This window comes from Amblyomma mixtum, chromosome 10 (genome assembly GCF_055824585.1).
Source record: "Amblyomma mixtum isolate Tamu chromosome 10, ASM5582458v1, whole genome shotgun sequence".
In the NCBI taxonomy this organism is placed as follows: domain Eukaryota; kingdom Metazoa; phylum Arthropoda; class Arachnida; order Ixodida; family Ixodidae; genus Amblyomma; species Amblyomma mixtum.
Window position 1 is genome coordinate 15,552,762 of NC_143021.1, and position 15,348 is coordinate 15,568,109.

The 15,348-nt window shown below is 49.5% G+C and overlaps 1 protein-coding gene across 1 annotated transcript in view; it reads left to right on the plus strand.

Moving 5' to 3' along the window:
- The window catches only part of LOC149325195 (uncharacterized), a 73,984-nt gene continuing 58,636 nt past the window's right edge, over window positions 1-15,348 (plus strand). The window contains exon 1 of the mRNA XM_089562743.1: window positions 1-102. Within this exon, the coding sequence (XP_089418869.1) occupies window positions 48-102 (55 nt within the window). The 5' untranslated portion in view covers window positions 1-47. The remainder of the gene's footprint in view (window positions 103-15,348) is intronic.

A 15,348-nucleotide genomic window follows, 5' to 3' on the forward strand; every position in this document is an offset into this window, starting at 1 on the left:
ACAGTTACAGTCGGGTCTCTGCTAAGGACGGAAGCTGTTTTCTTCCCATGGTTGAACCAAGCCCATCGAGCAGTTCTACGGGTCCTGCGGATGTCGATGCGGGTAAGTAAGTATTTCATGAACTAAGGTGATAGTATGAGTTGCTTACGTGGTCATTTGATAAATGGGGTAAAAATCAATGAAAGATAGCAACTTTGCTGAAAAGAACATTTTATTTTTCAACATAGTCCCCTTCCAGCTCGGCGCACTTCTTCCAGCACTGCTCCATTTTTCTTCGTTTTCTCAGAAAAAATAAAAGGAAAGTGCGAGGCCCTTGAAGTAGTCATTCACCACTGAGATGATCTCTTCATCTGAAGAAAATTTCTTTCCACCCAGCCAATTCTTTAGGTTTGGAAAATGGAAAAAGTCGCATGGGGCCAAATCCGGAGAATACGGCGAATGGGGCACTACCTCGAAGCCTAACTCATGCAATTCGTCCATTGTAACAAGGGATCTGTGGGGTGGAGCATCGTCTTGGTGAAAGAGGACTTTTTTCCGCGGTAACCCAGGTTGTTTAGTGCACAATTATTTTTTCAGTTGCTCTGGGAGTGTCGCATTGTATGGTCCTGTTATGGATTTGCTGTTTTGTAAGTAGTCTACAAAGATTATTTCATGTGAATTCCAAAAGACGGTCGCTATGCCCTTTCCGGCCGAACAGTCTTTGCCTTTTTGGTGCACCTTAATCAGGCCCAGTCCATTGCTTTGACTGCTGTTTAGACTCTGCAGTGTAATGATGCACCCAAGTGTGCACCCAAGTAATGAGGCACCCAATGATGCACCCAGACGGCTTTAAGGCACAACTTTAACGTTGCATCCTCGTAAACATCGAACGCTTGACTTCGCGGCGAACGAGGAGCTGTTTGAATGGCAGTCTTTGGCGAATATGAAAATGCAGCTCGAAATGAGTAGCCCTGTTTGTTTGCAAAATAGTGAGATGCAAACCATGTGGGTGAGCAGATTCCACTAAATATGCAACGCCCTTTGTGAGAATCAGGGCTTCAAGTCTCGGAGGGGGGGGGGGGGGGGGGGGGGTCTGAGACCCCCAGAGAACCCCTGACTTCAAGCCCTGGTGAGAATCTAACGACTGTTAACAAGGCGCCGAGTTTCTTGGTAGATTAACGTGGAAATTTGAAGATTGTTCGAAACAGCTCGCCGATGCATTGCTCCCAGTGTAGCCGAACGGGAGAGTGGGACCCAACATGCCTCCGTCGTGAACGGTGTCCTCAGCCTGAAAGCGGCGCTGGCCATCGAGGTAGGGAGTCGAATGCAAGATTAGACTGGCCACGAATGCGTTCGCCAGCCGCAAGGCTTCTTTGCATCGTAACCCACCGCGCTTGCTGGAAACTAGGCGGACCATGCGGCCCACCTGGTCCCCCACGTGCCGGAGCTTGGCGAGTGTTGTGTCGCAGCGTCGCTGGTTGTGTATGAAGAGTCCAAGGACTCTGATTTCCTTGGATTCGCGAATAGGACCGCTTTGCAACGAGAGATTGATTTTGGTCGAGCATGTGTCCGAGGGACGCAAATGCACGAATTCCGATTTCTGCAGGGAGCATTGCAGACCACAGTCTCGAGCATAGCGGTCCACTATGCTGGCGGCCGTTTTCAGGCTGGTCTCCATGTCCCCCAGGCGTCCGTGCGTAGCACAGAGGGTGATGTCGTCGGCGTAGAGCGCGTGCTGGACCCCTTCGACCGCACCCAGCATGGCAGGTAGGCGCATCATGGCAATGTTGAATAGCAGAGGGGACAGCACCGTGCCTTGTGGAGTCCCCCTCGTGCCGAGCAGGAAAGGTACATGCTCTTCGTCCTGTATTCGGATGTAGGACAGTCTGTCCGTGAGAAATTGTTTACCGTAATTGAAGGTATTGGTGCCGCAGTGAGTTTGACTCAAATGTGTGAGTATGATCTCGTGAGTTACGTTGTCGAACGCTCCTTTCAGGTCGAGCGCGAGGACAATTTTGTAGCTTTGGGGTTGTGTAATGGGGTTCAAGATTTCGCGGTCGAGCTGGAGCAGGACATGCTGTGCGGATCTATGTGGGTGAAATCCGAACATGGTGTCCGCGAAGGGGTTGTGATGTTCGAGGTACTCGGACATCCGATCCCGCACCATCGTCTCCATCAATTTGCCCACACACGAGGTGAGAGAGATGGGGCGGAGGTTGTCCGTGTCGATCGGTTTCCCGGCATCCGGGATGAAGGTGACAAAGGCCGTCTTCCAGTCAATGGGGAGCGGGGTTTCCCCCGTCCAGATCACATTGATGTATTCTAGAAGGCACTGGTACGCTGAATCAGGAAGGTTCGCCAAACGTTTGACGGTGACCTTGTCCCGGCCCGGCGTGGTGCCTCTCTTCATTTTGGCCTGACTGGCCCGCAGATCGTGCAGCTGGAAAGGCTTGTCCAACTCCGAGTTTTCCTTGATTGCGCAGGAGTAGGCCTATCTGTGGGCGTCCTGAGTTGTGCACAGGTAGCGATCCCGGAGCGCATGTGCCAACTGCGTTGTATTTCCTTGGAATGAGTGCTTGGCTTTGTGTAGTTGCTTCTGCGTTTCTGTGCGGGTATGTGTTGGGTTGATGAGGGCTCGGAAGAGCCGTCACGTGTTGCAGCGGTCCACCCCAGTTCGAGTCAGCGAGTTGGGCCGCGTACTCTGCTGCCTGCCGGGTGAGGTCCGCAATGCGCGCTTTGAGCTTCATGTTGTGTTTCTGGCGCTTCCAGCTGGGTGTAAGGCCGCGGCGCGCTTCCCAGAGGTGGAGGAGGTGGTTGTCCACGTCCGTGACCACCTCTGTGAGCTGTATCTGCTTCTCGTGGGAGCGAAGGTGCGATATGACTGACCGGGACCAGTCTGCGTAGCCCTGCTTTGTGATGTTCGTGTGTGTGTCGGATGGGAGATTTTGGCGAAAGGCGGTCCAAGTGGGGATGCGTGCTAGACAGGAGGTGGATGCCCTTGAGGTCATCCTGCACAAAATCATGAAACGAGCGCTGGACCTCCCGGTCTCTACCTCTACCAGCGGCCTTATGGCACTAGGGATGGTGAACACTTTCAGGGAGCTTCGGGAGGCCCACCTCCACAACCAATACACTCATCTAACAAAGACAGGTTCAGGTCGCCGCCTTTTAGCCCAACTTCACATCCAGCACACTTAATTCACAGAGGAGAGATGCCGCCTTCCCGTACACTGGAGACGCGCCCTCCACGTGCGGCCTCTCCCCACCAATATGTCCAAATAGGATCATAATGGCAGGCGCCTGGCGCGGGCGGAAGCCTTAGACCGCCATTTTCGAAGCAAACCAGGAGTCTTCTACGTGGACGCGTCCGACCCGGACCCCAGGGGATGGTACACGGCCGCGGTCGTCCACGAGGGTAAAACAGTAGACGCCCTTACTTTCAAGGACCAGTCATCAATTCACGCAAAAGAGGTTGCCATCGCCTTGGCAGCCTCAGACAGCTCGTCCAAATACATAATCACCGGCTCGCGAGGGGCTTGTCGTAACGTCGAGCAAGAGTGGCCACTCCCCTGGCTTATCGCGTCTGCAAAAATTGTAGCCGAGACTCGGATCCCGTGCACCGATCTCTCGGTTAGGCTCCAGGTTACCAAGGCCTCTATAGAAACGAGGCAGCCGACGACGCCGCCCGCGCGCTCTCTCCCGGGGCATTTCCCACGGGACCCGACGCCGACCAGGACTCTGATTTCAATTCGGTTTACGCTATTAAGTAAATATTTGATTATTACAAATCCACGCACCAAACTCTTCACAGCCCGTGGAAAGGGCTGGGGAAGGCCAACGAGCAGGTACTCCTGCGCATGCTCGCTAACACGATGCTGGCCCGGAAAATCTAAAACATTTCGATCCTCAATTCGAAGGGTGGTGCTCGCACTGTGGGGAGGTGTCTGACACCTACCACATGGTGTGGGCCTGCCAGCAGAACCCATACCTAATCCTTATCCCAAACCCCACCCGAGAGCACAGGGAGGCGACCCTGTCCGGTTGCTGCACCCTCGAGGCCCAAAGGGCCTTAACGCAGCGCGCCCGGGCTGCGGCAATCGCCAATGGGGTGCCTGACTAGGCATCCCACCAAGTGGTTGTAAGGGCGTGACCCTTCAGGTCACGACCCCCAACACCTCTCCCTATGATTAAATAAATGTTTTAGCCACCACCACCACCATCGAGGCACCCTGTTTACACGCAAGAAAGATAGAGGAACCATAAATACACATCGCGTTGAGCGCTGCAACAGTGAATGTGCTGTGGCCTTTTAACCTGTGCTTTCCGAGTTTTTTTTTCGCGTCGAATCGTGAACTTCAGCTATACTCTGGAAAAAGACTTCGATTCGCGGTTCGTGTTTCCCTTGTTAAGCCATAGGTTGCCGTAGTTCACGGCGAACTCTGTGCCGATGATGCACAATGAGCCGGCGTCATTTAGTTATTTATTTATTTATCTTTTATATATATATTTATTTACCCTCAAGGCCTAGGAGGCGTTACAGGGGGTGTGGGTACAGGGTTGAACAAAATTACCACAAACAATTTGAACGAAAGAGGTAAGAAAGCACACGTGTACACGCGCTCCTGCTTGGGCAGCGTTGCTGCCTGCAGTATGTGGAAATAAATAAATACTGAAACATATGGTGCAGAGCTTAAGAAAAGAAACAAAATTCTCTGGGCACAGCAAACAAGTGATAAGAAAAATCAGGAAATGAGCAGGCTAGACAGTCAAGAAATTTTTTTTGCGCGTCTTTGTATGCCACAGGATCTTGAATATAGGCATTGGGGAGGGGGGGGGGGGGGGGGGGGGCAGGGGGTTCCAATCTGTTATAGTTTTTGGCAAGAAAGAGTCAGAAAGCAGATGTGTACGGCAATGTGGGGCGCGAACTTTGTACGTGTGATCGACACGCGCTGACACGTAAGTAGGTTAAGAAAAGAGTTCACTTTTCATTAAAGGGTTATTGAAATGAATGTTTTGAAATAGGCACAAACGGGAGACCTTCCTTCGAATATGCAAGTTCGGTAGACTTGCTGTACGGGCATAATTAGACAGAATGAAGCGCACTGATCGATTCTGGATCGCTTCGATGTCGTCGGTTAATGTGCAAAGAGCTGGGTCCCATATTGCGGAGGCATATTCTAGTTTTGGTCGAATTACTGTTTCACACAAAATTACTTTGAGATGATTTGGTGCTTGAGAAAAGTTCCTACGCAGATAACCGAGAGTGCGATTAGCATTGTTCGTAATACATATGTATATTTCACATGAACATGCCATGAAAAGTTGTTTGTTATGTAAACTCCGAGATATAGGATGTGACATTTTCGAGAGCTATAGAGTTAATTCTGTAGCAGTAAGGTATAGGCATGTTGGTACGACGGGATATTGTCATGATTTTGCATTTACTAGCATTTAAGGTCATAAGCCAATTGTTACACCAGTGTGAGATCGCGTCAAGGTCGGACTGTAGGAGCATGTTATCATGAGCGTTTGTGATTTCACGATAAGGAACACAGTCATCGGCATAAAGCTTATGAGGAAACACGTAAGGTCGTTAATATATATTAGGAACAACAACGGGGCCAAAACAGAACCTTGTGGGACACCGGATTTGACAGAAGAAGTAGATGAAGTAAAATTGTTAGCTGTAACAAACTGGGAGCGATTAGAGAGGAAACACTGAATTCATTTTAAGATGCAGGGGTCAATGTTCAGAATGCTTAATTTTAGAAGGAGCAGGTTATGGGGGATTTTGTCGAAGGCTTTTGCGAAATCGAGGAAAATGCAATCAATTATTGATCGATTGTCGAAAGAGGAGGTTTGCTGCTATTAAGAGATAATAGCAGTGTTTCATACGAGTAGTGTTTGCGAAAATCGTGTTGGACAGGAGTAAAAATGAGTTTAATTCGAAGAACGTTATGAGTTTAGAGTAAATTATGTGCTCTAATAATTTGCACGGGATGCTCGTTAATGTGATTGGTCTATAATTAAGAGGGGAAGGAGTATTACCGGATTTGAAAAGCGGAAGCACCTTAGCCACCTTCCAGTTCTGAGGCAAAATGCAATGCTTTAGGGACTGTTCAAAAATGCTGGCCAAAATGACTGATGAATATACTTCAGTGTTCTTGAAAAATTTTGAATTAACCTCATCAACACCACAAGAAGACGAAATCTTCATACCTTTTATCAATTCAATTACTCCGACTGAACCTATGACGATAGGATCCATTGGCAAGAATGTACGATTGCGTAGCTTGGGTGTTAGAGCATTTGCGGTATCTGAAAATGACTTAGTAAAGATATCATTGAGTACATTACAGCATTCGTTACTAGGGATTTATTTATTTATTTTCAATACTGCAGGCCCCTTTACGGGGCCCTAGCAGGTGGGCATACACAACAGTTACACTGAGGCAAGAACTACATCACACAACACAAGGAAATTTCACAATACGGCAAGGACGATGTACAATCGGATCTAGACGAGGTTATCATATGAAGTGATCAAACACGGCTAACAGTGAACAACATGCACGTATAAGCGAAAACAAAAAATGAAAGAAAAAACCTTGGCGCTCAATACAAGATACGTATATGATGGAAACAATAATAATGCTGAATGATAGCGGACAGTCGAACCCAGGAAGACAAACTATGACTACGCAAGGGGTGATGCACTGATTAAGACAAGAAGGAACGGAAGTGAAACGGATTATCAATACCCAGAGGTCCATGTGCATCACTGCGAGCGTTACTCTGCGGCAATACTGGCCTCGAGCCTTGTAGCGAACGTTGTTAAGGTCGGCGCATGAGTAATCGAGGCATCCAGTTTGTTCCATTCTCGGATGGCTACAGGAAAAAATGAATGTTTAAGTGCATCTGTGCGATAGGAATAATCAGTTAGAGTGAGTGCATGTTTGTGTCGTGTCGGTCGAGTCTGGGACGGGCAAATATATTTTGACACATTGATGTTATAATCGTTATGCAACAGTTGGTATAAAAATTTTAAACGCGCGTGCTTTGCTCTCATTGATAGCGTCGGGAGTCCTGAAATAGCTGCAAGGTTCGATGGGGAGTCAGTACGCTTATATTTATTATGGATGAACCGTATTGCCTTTCTTTGTATTTTTTCTAGTTTTGCTTTGTTAGTGGTTGATTCCGGAAACCAAACAGTGTGGGCGTACTCTAAAATAGGTCTTATGAAAGTTTTGTATGCTAGGAGTTTAGTAGATGCTCGTGCGAGTCGGATACATCTTCTCAAGAAAAACAGTTTTCGTAATGCTGCCGATGTTACATTAGCGATGTGTACGTCCCATCTAAAGTCAGCGGTTAGTGTAATACCAAGATACTTATGCTGGGAGACTTTCATGAGTGGCGTACCGTGAATGCTGTAAGGGAAAGATGAGGATATTTTTTTCCTGGTTACTGACATGCACACTGATTTTTTAGAATTAACGGTCATCTGACCTGACCTTTATCGTCACCAACTGCTATGACATTTTTCTTGGGCGGGTTGGTAACCGAACAAAATTTTGAAGGGCTACTGAAAGAAAGGAAGGAAGGGTGTCATTGAGGAATGATTTTTTTTTTGTTTAAGGGCAGCGCGATACTGCGAATGAACGTCGCGGTACGCAAGCCAATGTAATGGGTTGTTGGCTAGCTTGACTTTACTGAAGAGTTTTTTTGTTAAGTAGTCTCTGCAAAGAAATTGTGAACCAAGGGGGCCGTTTCTTGCTTGACAGGCTATATAATGGTACATACTTATTTATTAATGTCATAATTTTGTTCCTGAATAGAACCCAATTTTCTTCGACTGTACGGCTGAAAAAAATCTGGCACATATGTTTTGACGAAAATTTGAAGTTCTTGATTAATTGCTGCATAATTGACTTTGCCGTAATCTCTGATTCTTTTAGATTCGTAAATTGGATGCGGTGTGCGGTTAGCTGATATCATAAAGTGGATAAAGCAGTGGTCACTCAGGCCTGGAAAGTATGTGATCGAGCGCACGAGATCAGGCGCCGTTGCTAGGATTAAGTCAAGGCATAAATTCACAAAAGATGCGCTCTCGCCGAACGCGCCCTTGATTATCGAAGTATGCTGCGACCAGTCGATTTTCGGTAAAGTCACCAAGCAGGAAAAGTGGGTGGCGTGGAAAACGTGACATCAGTCGTGTAAAACACTGTGCAGTTCATTGCAAAATTCTAAACTCCGTTTCATACATCATGTGCATCGCTGTGAAGGCTACGGAAGTAGTCCGCAGAAAAAAATAAAGAGAAATGTATCACTCCGCGCTGTTTTGTGGCCGTGTGGTCTAACGCGTCGCTCCGGGGAGTCGACAGGCAGTGGGGGTGCGGGGGTTCAAATCCCGGGTGGTGAAACTTTTTTTTTTCGCACATTTTTTTTTCATCGCAAGTTGAATTTCGCGTGACTTGAATGGTTTGGTTTGGTTTATGGGGTTTAACGTCCCAAAGCGACTAAGGCTATGAGAGACGCCGTAGTGGAGGCCTCCGGAAATTTCGACCACCTGGGGTTCTTTAACGTGCACTGAGAAAACTCGTTTTGTTCAGGATCGCTTGAATATTATGGCGTGTTCTGAAATGAACTGCATGCATCTGTTCATTTGATGCATACCGCGTTAATGTGAGCTGTCGGAAATTTGTTGTCAATGAGCTCGCACCGGCTTTTGGTCAGCAGTAGCGGTTTTCTTCCCGATTCTGGAGCATTGTGACTATACTTTTTAGATGCAAGCGAGAGGTTTGTGCGAAAGATGACGTTCATTCGTCGGGTTTAATTAGCACAGTGCTGAGTGCTCCGCCGTGGCCCGATTAACAAGTGGCCGTCTAACTTTCTGGTCAAATTATTTTTACACACACCACCTCGAAATGGCCTGTTTTCCCGTGTTAAGTGTTAAATTTAGAACATAGTGGTGATTCACACAGCGAGAGAAAATAGTACTGCCTCAAGAGTTAGATTCGTTGTCTGAAGGCAATACAGAGGCAAGCAGCTTATCTTGATTTCCCTGCTCTCCTAGAAGAGCAGAACCTGCTCAGGCAGGATTTTCATGCAGTCAGGTAAAAAGAGTTCCAAGCTGTGGGAGAGCGTTGTACAAAAAAGTTGTACAACGCTAGGTAAAATATTTCGAAAGCGCAAACAATAAATGAGACAGGACAATAAAAAATGCTAACCCCGCAGCGTTTGCGAGAAATGGTTTATTCTGGAAACAGCCAGTGGTGCTTTTTCAAGAGCCACGCTATGATATGGAGCATTGCCCATGACGACAATGCTATTGGCCGGAATGTTTGGCAAAAATTTGTCGGTGAACCACTTCTCAAAGTAGTTGCCATCCATCTCAGAGTGGTAGTCAGCGTGGTTTCCCTTTTTTGCTCTGAAGTCAGCAGTGTCTTCCACGAATCCTGTTGCACTGCTCCCACCATGTACAAGAATCAAACGGGCCCATTTGCCCGAAGGCGCCGCCAATCCCGTTGTTAAACCTTTCAGGAAGGCAACCTGAGATGACTTTACAGTCTTGTCCTGCCAGACGTATTCTTTTGTGTGCCCTGCGTTGAGCCAGGTTTCATCTAGGTAGAGGATGCACCTGTAAATGCAAAACAACCGAGTACACGAGTCAACGCTTGTAAGTAAACAAACACGCTGCAGCATGTAAGTAGACAATGCACTGCAACAAACGCACTGCTGACCCCTGTCGCACAAACAGCCGCTCAAAGACACTCGAGAAAAAGAATTATCTCAGCTTAATTGCTCCCTTGTTCGGAATTATATTTCACGCCCAGGCGGCATTTCGTAGCCAGTTTATATTCACTGTATGTTTGCATAGGGTACATCACTAATTTGACAACATTTGAAATCTCTTCACTCGCGGCGGCTGGGAACAAAAATTGCCCACGTTCGCAGCAGTAGCGCCAGTAACTCGCACCAACGGAGCAACTGGCAGTGTACAGTGGGTGTCCATTCGTTCCTGCGGCGACGACGAGATGGCACTACCCATTGCAGTGCTACATTTTTGGCAGTTCTGCTGTTTTTGCTTGCCGCACCAATTGGGATTTAGCGATTTAATCTGACCCATGCAGACACGTGCCCCACCGAAACGTAGCGCAAAACTGGCCGTGAAACGTCACCTCTGCGCAAAAGGTCCTCAACAGCGACATGATTAAGACGATTTCCTTTAAATGTGTCATTCTCAAGCAGCACTCACTCTTACGACTACGAGGTTGCAACGCTAACATCAAGCTCTATGTGAAGCCAGTCTAAACGTGCTGCGTAAGAAAATAAGCAAGGAACGACCCGTACCTGCCCTGTCCTCGGAATTCCTTGATCGCCCGCAGGTATCTGCGACGCCAGGCAATGATGTCACTTCACTCGATCAGTGCAAGAGTCCGTTTTCTTTTATGAAATGTGAATCCGATGTCCTTCATCAACCTCCACAATGTGGTTTTCTTGAAGTTCGGCAGGTCGTCGTCCTCATTGCCAGCTTTTAGCACACTGCCCAGTGTTGGGAATTCCCTCTTCGCGTACATACTGTGCACTTTCAGACGGATGGCATGGACTGTGAAGCTGTCATTCTTGACTATTCGCGAGCTTGAAATCTTCACTTCGCGAGGTCTTCTCTTCGGAGACGCCACAGGCCCGCACAGACGCTCCGCCTTGATTTTGGCAACGCTACTCCAGTGTCCTCGCTCACAGCACTCAGTACTTCCCGAACAGACTTCTCCGGAAAACAGATCCTGGTGCGGCCGAACACATTCGCAATTACTTGCTTGGCGTGCACGAATCTTCGGGAAAATGCGTACAGGAGAGCTGGCCGCGGCCGCTCGGCTGGACGCCATTTTCTCAAAAGTGAAAGGGAGGCGGACGGAAAGAGTAAACACGGCGGCCAGCGGGGACAGCGAAAACGTGAAATGGAAAAAGACGACAAACGCAAAATACAAAATCACACATCTCGACCGATTCGCTCGCAATAACATCGTTTTTTGTCACGCTTATGACGAATGTATTATCCACGAAGCCTGTTGGCAATGCATTTGTTATTTTTCGCTCACCACAAGCAACGCACTATTTTCTGTCACGGATGCAGGCTGCGCAAAAAAGAGCGCTAGCTTTGACAGCGATGCACCTGATGTATGAAACGGAGTATAATTCTAAGGAGGCGTTTGGTGATCTATAGCACAAGCAAAACAGAATATTCGGGTGATTTAAAAAGACACGAACGCAAACGATTTCAAAGGATTTAATTTAAAAAATTGGCAGTGGCTTAGCTCTGGTTAACCCTGGATATACAAGCGAAAAGCTGCAGTTATGCTTTGTTTGACGTCATGGCTGTCGCAGCTCTTGCACAATGCGCTGGGAGTACCACGACAGCGGTGTAGATTTTGAGCCAACTCCCTCGCTACCACTACTGGGTCTTCTTTTCTTCCTTCCATGGCGAATGTTTGTTTGTTTGTTTATGGGGTTTAACGTCCCAAAGCGACTAAGGCTATGAGAGACGCCGTAGTGGAGGGCTCCGGAAATTTCGGCCACCTGGGGTTCTTTAACGTGCACTGACATCGCACAGTATACGGGCCTCGAATTTCTCCAAAGAAATTCAGCCGCCGCGGCCGGGATCGAACCCGCGTCTTTCGGGCGAACAGCCGAGCACCATAGCCACTGAGCCACCGCTGCGGCCCATGGCGAATGTGTGCGCCTGTTTTACGGCCGCCGCCGCCGCTCACGCGTGCATTCTCGCAACGCCTTGCGAAAGAACCTTCTCCTCTTGGGACGGCGGCGGAGACCGTGCAGCAGCGGCAAGGTGTAAACCGGTGGCGAGGAGAAGTGGCGATGGAGCGCGCGCCACGGCGTGCGGCCTCTTTATGGCCGCCGCCGCCGCTCATCGCGTTATCGCAACGCCTTGCGAAAGAATGTTCTCCTCTTGGGACGGCGACTGAGACTGCGCGGCAGCGGCGAAGGGTAACTCGGTTGCAAGGAGGAGAACGGAGGGGTTGGCGAGGAGGCGGAAGGGCGCGCCGCGGCGGCGCCCAGGGCTGGCCCACGCGAAGCGCAATGTTGAAGAGCCTAGTGAAGCTTTTCGCTTCAAAAGGAATGTAGAAGCCGCCGCCGCGGACCGCCGCTCCCGACCGACGTGTGAGCGAACGCTACCGCCACCTGCGCGGAGTTTTTAAGGCGAAAGCCTTTAATGCCTCATGCTGTCGTTAGCAATCCGTGTCGGCAGCCGTGTCTCCGTCCGTGTCGGCAGCCGTGTCTCCGTCCGGGTCGGCACATGTGTCCGCATTTAGACGGGTGTCCACCGAGATATGCGAGACAGTTACTGCATAATTTCCTTTCCTCAAATACAATTTTCAGTTTCTTCATTACAGCCCCTCTTTCTTCTCTCACTCCCACTTCCTCCCTTCCAGTACGGTGCGGTTCGGGTGTCCACCGAGATGACAGAGAATTTCCTGTCCTCAAAAAGCGTTGCGTTCAAAGGGCACGGCATCGCGCCGAATGGGTGGTGGCGTTCCTCCCTTCCTATACAGTACGGTTCGGGTGTCCACCGAGATGACAGAGAATTACTGCGCCATTTCCTTTCCTCGAAAAGCGTTGCGTTCAAACTGTAAGGCATCGCGCCGAAGGGGTGGTGGCGTTCCTCCCTTCCTGTACGGTGCGGTTCGGGCGTCCACCGAGATGACAGATCATTACTGCCCCATTTCGTTTCCTAAAAAAGCCTCGCGTTCAAAGGGCAAGGCATCGCGCCGAACGGGTGGTGGTGTTCCGTGGACTGCCTGGCAGCGCTACAACACGCTGTCGCGTTCCACTCCTAAAGGCGAAGGTTAAGCGTCATTAATTAGCACTTAATTAGTATTTAGTAATCAATCGGTAATTAGTCACTAATTAATAATTTGTCATTACTTCGTCATCAGCCCCGCCGCGATGGCTCAGTGTTTACGGCGCTCGGCTGCTGACCCCAAAGACGCGGGGTCGATCCCGGCCGCGGCGGCTGAATTTCGATGAAGGCGAAATTCTAGAATCCCGTGTGCTGTGCGATGTGAATGCACGTTAAAGAACCCCAGGTGGTCGAAATTTCCGGAGCCCTTCACTACAGCGTCCCTCATAGCCCCAGTTGCTTTGTGACGTCAAACCCCAATAAACCAATAAACCAACCAATTATGTGTGACGTCATCCAGTGGTGACGTCACCATTGTCACATAAGCAAAGTGGTGCGGAAAACGCTTTCGCCTCTACGGACTTTAGACAGTCAAAGTGCCCCTGAATTTTTCCTTCCTCCATGCCCACGCACTGTAATGTGCGCCGTTGTTGTTGTTGTGACTGAGAGAAGGATGAAAAGGAAATTGCACGGGCCTGCTACTGGCTCCAGCCGAGCCACCACCGCTGCCATCGTGCAGACAGAGGAGAGTTAAAAGATAAGAGCAAAGAGAAACAGGAAAGAAGAGACGCGCGTCGCAGCAACAACTGCGTCCGCCGCGCACGCGTGGCGCTGATAAATATCGCCGCGCGCTATCACGTGATATGGTCACGGGGAGGGGAGACCGACTTTATTCTTTTTGCATGCTTTTTACTTTTTATGACTAGGCTTCAAGGTTCTCGCCAGATGTTAAATTGTAAATTGGTTTTTGTAAATTAAATGGCGCAGTATATGTCTCAGATATGACGATAGGCATCTCCCTTCTCAGTTTCCTCCATGGTTTTTTCTTTACAAGGTCTGGCATTCCGAGGAGCGGAAGGGGGAAAGGCGGGAGGAGCTCCCATTGGCTACGAGAGCGGATTCTCTCTTTTGTGTTGACTTCTGCTCGTCCGGTCCGTTCCGTGGCGCGAACGCGAAACGTCCGCGCGTTCGCGCCACGGAACAACCAGCTGCAGAGCAGCAGCGGTGAGTTAGCGTCATATTTGCAATTCTTTTGCGCCTTCTTAATTCCTGTGCGTCTGTGTGTCTTTTCTTGTTCGTCGTCTCTGTGCGCTGCCTCGTAGCAATTAATTCCCAGTCGTGCGTAATTTGCACCGGCTTCTTTGCGGGCCTCCGATTTCGTGTCAGCGGTTTACTGCTGCCGTTATCAGCTGCTGCTGTTCGGGTTGGCGAAATGTCTGTTTGGCAAGTGCACCGGGGTCGACCGTGAACGTTGTTCCTGTAGCGAGTGCGCGGTGGTCCGGCTGTCGCTACCGTGACTTTGAGGGGCGCAAATATAATTACAAGCAACGAAGCGTCGGCTTCCGCGCCGTTTTCTGGCTCCCTTATGCACGGTAATCACCGAGTTTGTCGATCGCGGTCTTTACGCGCTAAGTAATTGCGGCTGACGCGTCAATTCGTCGTTTCCGCGTCCTTTTGATCGCGAAAGCGGGATGACTGAGCAAGGTGTGAACAGCAGATGTGTGGCTTCGTTTTTACTTATGGGTGCGCGTGAGCTGTGACAGCGTCTGTGGAGTGTTTGTGTTAGCGGTCTCCTCGTCTGAAACTTCCCCGAGATCGAACAGCGCCTCAATCTGGCAAAGTTGCAGCGGCATTGCGCGGCCGTTTAGAGGCGAACGTTTAAAAGGATTTAGGATCCAAATCAATATTTCTACAGAATATATGGATTTCCAAAATATCGGTAAATCGTAATTGTAAAACAGCCGGTAATCACAGGACAACCTGACATGTTAACAGTTAGCTAAGTAACAAGAAAAAAAATCGCTGAGGCTCAGCTTGGCTAAGCCTGGGGAATGCGAAGCATATTAGTGTCTAGGCTTGGTAATACATGGCTTTCCTTGGTTGAATACTTGGTCATTTTAATACAACCACTAGAAGCCTTCGTCGTGGGGGAAGACAACGGCATGGCTACAGCGGAACGCCGACTAACCCCGAGACGCGCGTTGGGTGAGCGCCTGGATTGCCACGGAATCCGCGTCTGCCTGCCCGTTGGAGCGAGCGTTTCACCTACATCGAGTGTGAACGTGCGTTCGAAATGCGCGGGAATGCGCGGGTGTGACGGCTAGGGGTTCCACGGCGACGGCGCGAGGTGGAGGCCGGCTCTCTCATCCGATGTCACGTGGTGTGACGTCACGGTGTCACGTGGCATGACGGCTAGGGGTCCCACGGCGACGGCGCGAGGTGGAGGCCGGCTCTCTCATCCGATGTCACGTGGTGTCACGGCTAGGGGTCCCACGGCGGCGGCGTGAGTGGTAGCTCTAGCAATATGCTTCGCATAAAATGGAGAGACCCATACTGGGTGCGTTTCCCATTGACTTGAAAGAGAGAGTGATATGCGTTTTATGCTTTATGTGTCGCCCTTCAGAGCTTTATTTGAGGAGATGGACTTTCCATGCCTAACACACCGAAGTCTG